Source organism: Acanthaster planci, linkage group LG08 (assembly GCF_054643075.1).
Source record: "Acanthaster planci isolate LZ-2023a linkage group LG08, COTS_SCS, whole genome shotgun sequence".
NCBI lineage: Eukaryota > Metazoa > Echinodermata > Asteroidea > Valvatida > Acanthasteridae > Acanthaster > Acanthaster planci.
Window position 1 is genome coordinate 20,327,911 of NC_141784.1, and position 12,320 is coordinate 20,340,230.

Below are 12,320 nucleotides of genomic sequence, written 5' to 3' on the forward strand. Positions count from 1 at the left end.
GTCAAATAAACTCCCGAAATAGCTTAGGCCCTATTGAATATACCGAGAATATTAAGTGCTCTATTTATGTTGAAGACTATTGGATATTTCCTCTCTTGTCATTCCCAAAACGTCGTGTGTCTCCCATTCCATACAGTTCTTAATCTTTATTTCTTGGTCTTTGTGTTTTCAGCGTCGTTACAGGTATTTACCTTGAGTACACCTGCACCACCTGTTGAGGTACATACATTCATGTACACCATGTACATGATATCTTTTTTTTCTCCAGTGGCACAATTGGCCCAATTGGAAATAATATTTACCCCAACACCACTTAATTCTAGAAATATTGCGTCGCTAGCATAGCAATGGGTGGATAGTGTCAATATTGGGGCTAAAAACTGACAAGAGCGTCTTCGGAGATAGCAGTCGACTTTTCTTGTTCCAACGTTTCACAGTTATTCTTTGAGTGCAGATAACCACCACCTGGAGCGCGATGCGCTTCCTGAGCGTAATGCCATCAATCATTTCTCGACTCTGAAGCTGTATGCGAATAGCCTCGTCCTCCGGAGTTGCGAAACCGGTGAACAGGTGTTTACATATCCAAATGTAATGATGAACCATCCATCAGGCCCGAATTGCCCTAATAAAAGCACGCAAGGAAGAGTTCTGGAACAATGCCGTTATAAACGACGAAACGGAACTTGACGCGTAGGCTGTGCTCATCGGTGGGATGCACCCACGGAGGATGTTAGCGAAGGCCGACGAACGTCAAATACCATGCAGGAAGTACAGAGAGTACACAGAATACAATAAATAGATATCATCGCGCGATTTTTTTTTTCAAATAAAAAGAGGCATAATGGGTAAAACCAAATGTAACATATGTAACATTTTCCTTTTAAGTGCGAATGGCAGTAAAGTCAAGTCTAGTTTAACGCAAGATTCCCCCTGCCCTGTACGAGTCGTTAATAAATTTTATTAACAAGGGCACGAAATGTTGTTTTGAACTGAGTACATTTTCACCTAAAAGTCAGTAAATTATAATAAAAAAGCAGGATTGGCAAAGTACATGTACATATAGTCTCGATCACGGATTGCAAATCAGTTGAAATGGTGTCTTACTTGTTGAAGTAATTGGCAACGGTTGTAAACTGTTCATTAAAAAGGTTCTGAAGCATCAGATTGGGATGTCGATCTCCAGACTCATCAATAACGACTTCACCGTCAATTCCTGATAGAAATATAACAGAAACAGTGAGCACACTGTGGTGTAGACCATCAGGTGACAAGTTATCGAGAACCGTTATTGCGATGTGCCGCCGTAGTGTTGTGACTTGCCAAAATTTGCGTACGCCTCAAGTTAAAGGACGCGCCCGTGCGTCTCCTCAGATCTATGCATAGCTCTTGAATACCACCGGAATGTCAGAAATAAGAAGCCACGAGTTTTTTTACACCCAATTTCTCAGTTTCGTTCTAAACACATTATTCACTTCTTCAAAAGAACGCTTTGTGAAACTGGGCATTTGTTTTTGTCGTATTTATTATTTACCAGTGAAATTGTTCGTGAAGAGATATTTGCTGACTGTTCGGCCATCTGTCGAATTTTCCGCATTGAGGCTTCTATTGAGTGCACCCGCATAGAGGAGGACAGCATCGTATAATAGGGCAGCCTCGATTACAATCTGTAATAAAGATAACGAAAATCGAAAGTGGTCAACAACATGAGGATTTGAACACTGTAGGTATGTAAGAAGTTTTTAATTTTAGTGAGGGCTTGCATTGAATGTTTGATGATACCATGTTTGCGTGTTGTAATAATGAACATCTCATTATTAAATTATTGACTTGGGTTAAATCCATACCTCTGCATCGGGGTTATTGACAAAGACAGTCGAATTGAACGGCATCTGGGATGTTCGGTTGCGAACTTCATCCTCAAACGCCTTGAAGGCATCGGTCTCGGGTTTCAGCAGTTTGACATCCATAAGACCTTGCACACAAACGGAACCGGTTTGAAATGAAATCAGTATCGATTGTCTCAACGAAGTGTACGGCGCTACATCGGGAATAAATAGAGCCATGAGCGATGTTAGGACAGCAAACACACAAGCGATAACAAAGAATCGATACCAAAAGAAAGAATCGATGCAGTTCAAAAGCGTGCATAATTATGTACACACTAAAAATTTGGAAGACTCTCATAAATTATTCGCTGCCAACTCTACTGCTTTATTAGCAACTATTAAATGACGTCACAAACATATCTATATGTAGAAATACCCCCCTGCTGCGCTATTGTTTGTTCTTGGTGCTGAATGCAATAAGCAATAGAGCCAGTTTTTGTTAACAGCAAGGTGTTCGCTTGGACCGTTTCCATGTTTTGTCGTACATGCAGCCGTCCCTTCTTTATGCATCTGTGTAATTCACATATACATGTACATGTACATGTACTTGTACGGTGTGTGTGAGCGCGTCTCGGTGAATGTATAAACAATATCAGCGAGTCCGACTTTGAAATGATAGCTCATGATGCTGGGTGTTTTTACATCTTTGGCACTGTATCGAAGATTCTGCTGACGCAAAAGTACTTCACGGATTCAAGTAGTAATGTTACATTTACGTTTCTGTTGTTCCTGCAAAAAAAAAACCAGCAGTGAATGAACACAATTAGCATGCCGGCAGTTTGGGTTTTGCTTTGTTTCGTTTTGGTTTTTTTTTATTGATTTCTTTATTTTGTTTTGTTTTATTTTTAAGTAAACGAAATAATGTTACCTCTTAAAAATCAGATTAAAATATCATCGTATGAGTACCTTCTGCCACTAATACTACATATTTGTGACCTGTGGTGTAAAAACATGACTAAGTGGCCAAAGCCAGTTCGGAGTTACAAGCTTTTTAGAGAGCCTTGTTCTATGGGAGTCAGTTGCGACCCTCAACGTCTTCATCCACAACAATGTCCAGATTCATCAGGATACGTCAGTGAGTGATATATCAAAGCAAACAGCCCTGCTTGCTCTTTGTAATGAAAAGTGAAACAAATTTCGGAAAAGATGACTTCATGACTGGTTTTTACAAAAAAGATCACATTTTGATAGGTGTGCGAGCAAAATAAAAGCGCAGTTATCCCAAACGTACGTACCTTGCTCAACAATTTAATATTTTGCTAACTATTGTCGAACATATGTTCTGCGCTTTGCTGTATTGCCAAATGTTTGTCAAATTTTACTGGAATTTTCACAAACATCTGTGAAAATGTAATAGTGATTGAATTATTTAAGCCTTGTACAGCACATAACTTATTTTAATGTCAGAATTGTATATATCATAATGTAAGACCCTTATACTGATTGTGTGGGTTTATGTTTAATGAAACAGATGGTGAACAACCGTGCCATATTAGCTGTAGCCACTTCAATGGTTGCGTTATATACAGAGATCAGGTGTCACTTTCAGCTTGTCTGTTACAACTACATCGATCGTCAATAATTATCCTTCTCGAAATACGCAGACATATGTTTCAATTAATACAAGACAAATAAGTGATAAGTGTGTTTGGCTGTGAAACTACTTTGTCGAAACGTGATAGGTAGATAAAATTTCACGAACGGGCGATTTACGATGATGCTAGGATGATTAACAACAATATTGTCCAGGGCAATTTGAGGTCACATCGTGGGCTGTGGTCCATCCTGTTATACAATTTTCCTCAGAAGAGGAACGGTTTGGATCTTGCAGTGGCACCCATATTATCGAAACACAGAGTGAAAGCAATTATTCAAGCGCCAACACACCAAATGTCCAAGTCAGAATATTGCTGAAGAGGCAACACTTGGTGCTTCACGTCACAGAAACGTTTATACATCGTGAGATTCATGTGCGTTTCTAAGTTTGACGAAATCTGCTGCTAAATTTATCGAGACCAAAATTTCGACTCTGTTAGCGTGACGTTTGTACCAAACTGTAGATGAGTGTATGGGTCATTAGTTATGCTAATATATTCTATGTTTTGCTGTTGTTGAATATGTTTTTTTGTAGCTGAAAATGGCTCTGTCACCAATAACGTCGGGATCCATTTCTGTTTAAACAATTTATAAATAATACATGTATAGTCTACACACGCAAAATAATGTAGCAACGACTTGCACTTTGGGGAATGTGGCGTCACTTGTCAACAAACAGTTTTATGGAAACGTTCAGGGAAATAGAAACAGGAACCAACCCTTGACGAGTATTTTGTTTTCCGAAGAATGGTGTCTCGGTTCGGAAAATATAAAGTAGGAAAAATTATAGAAATTCCCCGAAGTGTTGCGCTTTGCTCTGTTGCTTATTAAGAATAGCGTCTGCTTTGAACAATACTGGAAAAGATTGAAATTCTGGTGTACGTGTGCACAGCGCTCGGCATTCATGTTTGGATCTTTGCCAGCACGTCGAATTATGACATACATGTATATCACTCCGTCTTCGTTGATTGGTGGATTACTTCATTAAAAGTTACACTGAGACGAACCCGAGCTCGGAGAGGGTTCACAAAAAGACAATGAATCAGATAAATGGCTTCTAAATGATAAGTGACACGGCCCTTATAAATGTACTATCGCGTCGGCTGCCCTTTGATGACAAAATAGGCAACTCCCTTTGAAGTTGGCTGCTTGTCGCGATTTGTGTGAACAGTAATAGATTTACGGGCTGTCTGTTGATGCCGGGAGCGTTTGGCCGACTCTTTTGTGGCGATAATAATCAGGGCGGCACCTACTGTGACTCGGTTCTTTTACCCCTATTACTTTTCCCGTGAAAGTGGGGTGATCTTGGTAATTCTCGATTTGGTGCCCACTCCCACATACTTTCTTTCTGCAAAGTCACGTGTTGCGCTAGGCGCCACAATGTACGGGTTGAAGTAGTGACTCCGTGATAGGTTGCTTCCTTTACTGTGTGAATGTCGAAAGTCAGCATATTTACCTCGACACTAACAGGAGCTGTTTTTCAGGTAGTTTACCATGGAACTTTGACGAGTACAGATTCTTGGGAATGACCTTTGAATTTGCAAATGTCGAGTTACTAATGCCTATAATAGTTGGTTGGGTGCCCGGCAGAAAGGCGTAAGCGCGCAATACGCCCTTCTGCCGGGCACACGACGAGTTGATATAATTATTAAGCGTTAATATAAAACCATCCTCATGGTGAGCCTGAATGCATGCATATCTGAGATGCACTCAGCTCATTGTATGTCAGACCGAACGTCCATCAAAGACTGATGACATGAAATTTAGATGAGTGGGACGGGTGAAAAAAAAAGGTTTTCACATTCGGGTTTTTGGCTGCCACAGTCCGTCTTGAGTTATCTGGTCCAGTCTTGCCGCTTGTTGAGATTCCTAGTGTTCTCATCGCGATGCAAAACGTCACGGGGACGCAATTGAGTGGCGTTTAACAGATGAAAGACTTTCATGGAATTGAAAACAGAGATATTAAGACACTATTGGTAATTGACGTCGTTGGCTTGATGTTGCTCATTAATGACGTCGAATGAACTGGCGTCTGTTCGCTCACCAGACTAAAATTTCTAAATTGCTAAATACCTTCAAACGCCCGGATGGCGTCGTCGTCACGACCATCGTTGGTTTGGCTTACGTCGTTTCTGGCGTTCAGAGAGACTTCCGTTGTGAAGAAGGCATAGGTCCCGTCGGTCATGCCCAGATCCAAGGCATCTAGCAGAAAATTCCTGACGTCTGTGCCGTAAGCAATAATGATAAACACTGCAAAAAAAATCGATGAAATTACGGCTATTAGTTGATGTAAAAACAGAATAAACCTTCGTACGACGCTACATAATAGTGCACCTGGGTACGTTGTGGAATGACCCAATTTGCAGAAATTATCAAGCTGTGCTGAAGTCTGCTATCAAGAATCTGTAACAACCTTAAAATCACCATCATCGTACATCTGACCTCATAGATTGCTTTGAACTTGATAAAGCAAAGCATTTACCTATGCTTCGAGCGAGAATTCAGCAGCATTATCGTCAAAACAGGGGTTTGAAGGGTTGAATTTCTCATTTTATCTCACTGACAGAAATTCCTCACTCGTACACTAATTAAACATCAATAAGTACAAGAAAGGTTTTTATCCAAGGGGCCGATTATACTTTATTCTTTTCTTCTTAACAATTCCTCTCCGATGGACACTGGGATTAGCTGCCACGGCTACATTAAATGATTGATTTACTTTTCAGCGTAATGATACCAGAAACAATGACTTTTCGCATCCTAATGGACAGAGCAGTGGCGACGTACAACCAATCACCAATAAGAGCCGATTAATCTGTCATTCGTGCCCGGCTATATAGAGCCGTCGTGCCTGCCCAAAACCTCTATCGAGCACAATAGCATTAAATTTCCATTCCATTAAACGAAAATTATAGCCTCCATTAAAAAGGAGATGCAATCGGCCTTGAACGAATGCTTCGTTTCAAATGGAAGTGGTTACGCCAGTCATCAGAGTTGACTAATTGTTTCTCCCAAAAAAGACAATTGCCGCAGTCACAAAGTGCTAGATTGAGAAGGCGTGGACTAGTTCACCACACTCTCGCTGCAGGGATCCCCTTAAAAATGTAAAGTTTATTTTTTTTTTCTTAGCCCATAACGACGAAAGTATGGGCGTACTTCAGAGAGCGGGTTAAAATGGGGGTGAGATTAAGGGGAGTTTGCCGTCGATTACAAACCCAGCAATCTGTTTTCCGAACAAATTCCGAATTTCGATCGTAGATTTTCATTTTTCGAATCTAATTGTTTCTTAAGTGTTTTTACAAACCCATTAAAGCCTGAAACAGGTACGACGACGTTTCAGTCCCTACCTGATTTCGTGAGTTTTACCCAGAATATTCCTCTGGGGTTTTCCTCAACTGCTTCCCAATGTCTCCTCTCTACAGGTTCCTCCAGGCTTGCAAGCTACAGTGCCTAGGGCACTTTTGAGGAATCCTTGGTTTCATTACCAGAAATGGTTAATGATAGTGATAATAACGATGACTTCGGTGCACACTATCATACGATACATTTGTTTCCTCGGCAGATTACCAAGACTCCGACTCCTGCTTGCAATATTAAATGAAACACATTCTTGTTTGCTTTGGATCAGGGAACTAGACCATTTCTCAGCCTCGCATGTTGTCTGGGGTTATGTTCAAACCTGGCCAACACACGTTGCAGTACTTTAATATACCAGTACAAAGGTCTACAATGAAGAGTGTTTCACTGTTGTGCAAGAATCAGGTCATGCATTCAGTATTGCAAGTTCATGTAGTCTAAACGTACCGGTCCATACCGCCAGACCAAAGTTATATCTCTTTTCAGTACAGAAATTGCTGAACTAAATGAAAAGGCCTTGGAAAGAATTCTTAACCGGAAGCAGCTCCTGCTGTAGTGTCGGGAAAATTCCTTCGACAGTTATTTTGAATCGTCCGGAGGAGTTGGAATAGAAAGCGCAGAATAAGATGTCCTTGTCAACAGATATTGCCAGTGATGGCTTGATGCATTTTGCTTAACAAACTAAGACTCATGGCGTATGGCGAATACATATTGAGCTGGCGTCAGAATGACGTCATAGCTGCGCGCTAGTAATTTTTGAGAAGTACAAGTATCCTGTTGAATATTTGGACATGATTTATTATCATATTACGTAAACGCCCCAACTGCAGTGGTACTGCACTCAAACGCGCGTCCGTCGACATGGAAACTCGTGTATAGATTTTGGCAAATCAGGACACCCATTGCGTCGACAAGGTATTCAACGCGCGCGTACCAGTTGCATGCGAGCGTACGCAGTATTGCCGCAGGGATGGCTTCTGATACCGGTTGGGCTGATTGACCCCTTTGTTTTTCATCCGATCATTACCTTGACAACTAACTGTGGTTGCGCATCGGGAATGAGGTGGTCTCACTGATGCTGGTGTGTCACTGTCATTTTGATGAATCACACCTTTGCTTGGGGCCGAGTGATAGTTATTAATGGTGTGTAGCTGTCGGTTGGAAGGTATCACAATGTTTGATCCATTTGCTTACGTTGCCAGATAAACTGGAAGCCCCACAGCCTGTATTCGTCGTATATTGTTTCACAGTTGCGATTGGAGCCAAGGTAAATTGTGAGTAATTAGACAATATCCCAATGGACCGAGTAAGGTGGATAACAGCACACGGTTTAAATGCTCCCGTAATGCGCTCAGATGATGCACTGCCGGGCATGCCGTTCAAAACAATGATGTAGATCTGAGCAGGAGAGAATGGCTGATGTATGATGCTCCATATGTGCCAACGGCCCGAATTTCCTCGGTGTCGCAATTTCTTTTTCTCGGCATAGAATTTTGTTCTCCCCTTTCTACAAATAATATCACGTTTCCATAAATTTAAATGGGTACAGTGGCTTTCGTGAATTGGTCACTTTTTGTTGGTCACTTTTCTGTTGGAATGTTCGGTCGTAACCGAAGAGATTTGGTTTCCACTTCCCCTTACTAGCTGGGGAGAAGGGGCCGCCCCCCCCCCAAAAAAATGGCGTGCATGCTTCGTTGGTTGTTAACTTCTGTTTTGTTTTGTTTCCAATAACGAAAGATGGCTTGATTTTTGTAATTTTTTTTACATAATTCCATGGTGTATAAAACACCCCAAATCGACCCTAACACATCAGAAAGTAAATAAAATGTTAAATGGAAAGATGGGTTAGGGTTAGGGTCAGAAAGGAAATACAATGTTAAATGTATAGATCACAAAAGTTTTGTCCCCTGAAATATTCAGTTCTTGATTTGCCCTTGTCATTACATCCTCTTGTAAGATGGCAAGAGTCATGATACTTACGTTCCTGATTTTAAAACTCGTTCCTCGATACAAAATTTTATGGATTCCGCAAATCGACAGCACAATAAGGTTAGTATTAATGTCGGATTTTTGCCCTGCCCGACGTGTATTATTACACTGTATGCTCAGTGTTTGCCCCCGTAAGGCTTGTGAAAAAACCACAAGGGTACTCAGGTGGGATTCGAACCAACGACTTCCTGCTTACTAGTGCAGACGTCTTAACCACCGAGCTTGGTGGTGTCGGCTTGCTGGTTCGAGTCAGATGCAACAGCGGGTGGCGCGAACAACTATTTCCAAGGATGGATTTGAGCCTGGGAGATGTTAATTAATTTTAGATTTTTTGCCCTGCCCTGGTTAGTATTGGCACAAGTTGTGAGGAATCCGAAACGGGGCGGGCCGTCCGAGGGACGCGATCTGAGCTGAGCTTTGACCGATTGCTCGTTCATCAGAGTTTGTACGGCACATGGAAAAGTGCACTTTGCTTGGTAATGTCGGGAAGAAATAATGCAAGGTGGTGGTGGCTTTTTGGTTAATATATAATAATATCAGTCCTAGAATTTTTTTCATTAAACCGAGTTCACGAAAATAGACAATTTAACTTCAGTAAAGTTTTAACATTTCCTGTTCCGTCAATCTGCCATTTTCTATGCATGTGTAATATTATTTAGGAAAAAAATCAGCCCAAATATACTTGTACTTGCATTTTCTTTAATGCCCTTCTATATTTGTCCACAGTTTGCTATGACTTATTTTGAATGGATGATTAACCGTTGATATGGCAATGTACTCGTTTTCTTACTATTTTGTTCTCGGCTAGCACTTTCGACATGTCACAGGGGTGTCAGTTGTCTTTGAGAGGCCATTTAGTCTCCTTCCAAGGACTTTGTTACGGTGTATAATTTCGGGTGGTTGGGCATACCGTAGTCTCTCTTGTCTAACCCGATCGCAAACTGAATTAGGATGCCTCATGCTCTTGCTCCTTTCTGTTATATCGCGGCAGAAACAGGACATTTCATACTGAAAGGTTCTGGAGAGTTTGCAAGTTAAAGGTTAATTGCTCCGTTCTTTATTAAATTGTGTACTAAATCCAGTGTCATCTACCGCTACGCTTCTTTCTGAGAAGGTTCTTCATATTTGGGACTTCACCAATTATATGTACCTCGTCATTTTCAGGAGCATAACACGAAGAGTTCGAAGGCGTTGACCTAAAATTATCCTGGTAACGTATTTATAGCGATCTCATTGTTAGGATTTAACTGCAAAAGCGGTCGGTCGCTGCAGGGTAAATCGTTGTCAGTCTGAAATACATGAATGTTTATAAGCTTAGATCGAAATTTGTTTACGTTGATATATTTTGATCGGGTGTGATCTGATCTGATTTGATTTATGTGATGGTGTCCAATGCGTTAAGGCCAGTGTTCTAATTTGAAATGTTGGGATGAATTTTTTTCCCTTAAAATGTACCCATAACAGTTGTGAGTCTTCTATTCAGAAAATCTGATTGGTGATATTTACAGCAATTTATGGAAGTTAGATGTCCAGCAGTAATTTAGTGATAAAATAAATTAGCAGGTAACAGAGTGATAACTTGTCTGGTGAAGCAGTTATGGAAATTGAGCTTTCCCATGATCATGTACAATATTTACAAACCTCTTGAACGCTCTTTTGCATCCTCGAGCTGTTTCTTCTTGTTCTGAGCTTCTCTCTCAATGTTGGCCTTATTGGCCTCAGCCAGTTTCTCCAGCGGCTCGAACTGACCAAACACCGACACCATGATGCCGTTCTCCTCCAGGTCCGTCTTGATATTCTGAGCCGTCAGAGACCAGAGATGGTGGGAGGAGTAGATGATGGCCACCCGGTCGTAGCCGAAGTGCTGCATGATGCGGGTGAAGAACGGCGCCACGAACTTGCTGGGGCTGGTGGTGCGGGCGAAGGTCGGGTAGGTCTCCTTCTGTGACAGCGTGTCCGAGGTGCAGCCCCAGGAGACGACGGGCGTGCCCCAGTGCGCGGCCAGTATTCCCCCAGGCTCACAGATGATGCTGCAGCCGGGGCCGATGTAGGCATCGATCGGCACCCCCAGCTCGTTTTCGTAGTGCAAGTCGCTGAAGACGGGCAAGCCCACTTTGGTCTCGCAGTTGGTGTCCCTCCAGATGTAGTCGAACTCCAGCCCGGCGGCGTGGATGGCCCCATACTCCTGCCTGCCTTCCGAGTTGACCTTGTCCACGGCTATTGCAGCCGCACCCCCACCATAGGAGCCCACGGGATTGGATCCCTCCCACGGGAACAGCAACCCCAGGTTGATCTTCCTGGCCACGGACAGATCGAGAACCGTCCAGAGAATGCAGACGCACACCAAAGTCGACCGATCGCTAGAAATCATGGCATAAATACGCCACTGGATAGTCTCGAGTCTGAGTCTCATTCTCACGCGATATGCATAAGTTCCAATTTGCACTAACCGGCGCGTCGGTGTTGTATGTTCATTACGGCGCGTTGAAACCTAGAAGACATCAGATAGAGCGGTTTCTCCACTGACATGTGCTGCCTTGTCTGCGCCATCCGTCCGTCTAAAGTGATATTGTAATTCACCTGTCGTCACCGTACATTCACTCTGCGCTCACATCAGATCCTACATCCTCATTATCCGTGTGGAACCACGCACCACGCTGGTCCGTATACTGTACGCAAGCTCACAAAATTCTCTTCACGTCCATACCCTCAAACTCATCGACGCTGACTGGGAAAAAAATCACCAGGCAGTTTTGTTTCTGTTTCCAAGAGTAAGCGTCAATATTGACATACTCCGTACGATTTGACGCTCACACGTTCAAACCATGGCAACTATGCACAGATCTATTTCGGGTAAAAAGCACGAGACGTCATCAGACGTCCTCAACCATCGCACTAAACGTGCACCTCTCATTCCAGTAAGCCAGTCCCCTAATCCAGCTGGTGAGCAACCTCCAAAAGTCTGGCCTTCCCGTGTGACAAAGGAAGTTTTCTGTGTTCAGTGTCACTAAAGGTGGCGTTCGTTCCCATCCACAGCACAGAATTCAGTCTCGAATGAGCGGCGCCTTGTGCGTTAATTGTTTGGAGCAACGTTTACCTTTCCATACTATTCTGTTGTACCCGAACTGTGATAATACAAGAAACCAACCCCCCTCTTTCATTGATTCTATTTTTAAGTGACATTTTCACTCACTTTTCTTGCACTGTTGGCGTGTTTAAAAAAGAAATAATATTTTGACGGTTGCGATCTCAACCATTGCAAACAAACAGCTTAAACGGGCATTGTCATGTAGGACGCATCATTGCGAAGTCGTTTAACTTTCAGTGTACCCCAAAACAAATGCGCGTAATTGAACACTTCAAGAAGATTTCTATTTTTTTTTCTCTGAACGACTCGGTTCTAACGGTGAAGTGGGTTCAATCATTTTGTACCGTAGTTGTCGAGCATGTTGGTTAAGATCGTTCCGCAGTCTATACTGTACTACTTTATGT

At 42.3% G+C, this 12,320-nt stretch overlaps 1 protein-coding gene across 1 annotated transcript in view; it reads right to left on the minus strand.

The window, feature by feature from the left end:
• LOC110976626 (atrial natriuretic peptide receptor 1-like) overlaps positions 1 to 11,809 on the minus strand; it is a 29,675-nt gene extending 17,866 nt beyond the window's left edge. The window contains exons 1-5 of the mRNA XM_022230076.2: positions 10,470 to 11,809; positions 5,556 to 5,732; positions 1,845 to 1,972; positions 1,532 to 1,664; positions 1,105 to 1,213 (exon numbers count right to left, since the gene is read on the minus strand). Coding sequence (XP_022085768.2) covers positions 1,105 to 1,213; positions 1,532 to 1,664; positions 1,845 to 1,972; positions 5,556 to 5,732; positions 10,470 to 11,241 — 1,319 coding nt within the window. The 5' untranslated portion in view covers positions 11,242 to 11,809. The remainder of the gene's footprint in view (positions 1 to 1,104; positions 1,214 to 1,531; positions 1,665 to 1,844; positions 1,973 to 5,555; positions 5,733 to 10,469) is intronic.
• Between the last annotated feature and the right edge of the window lie 511 nt (positions 11,810 to 12,320).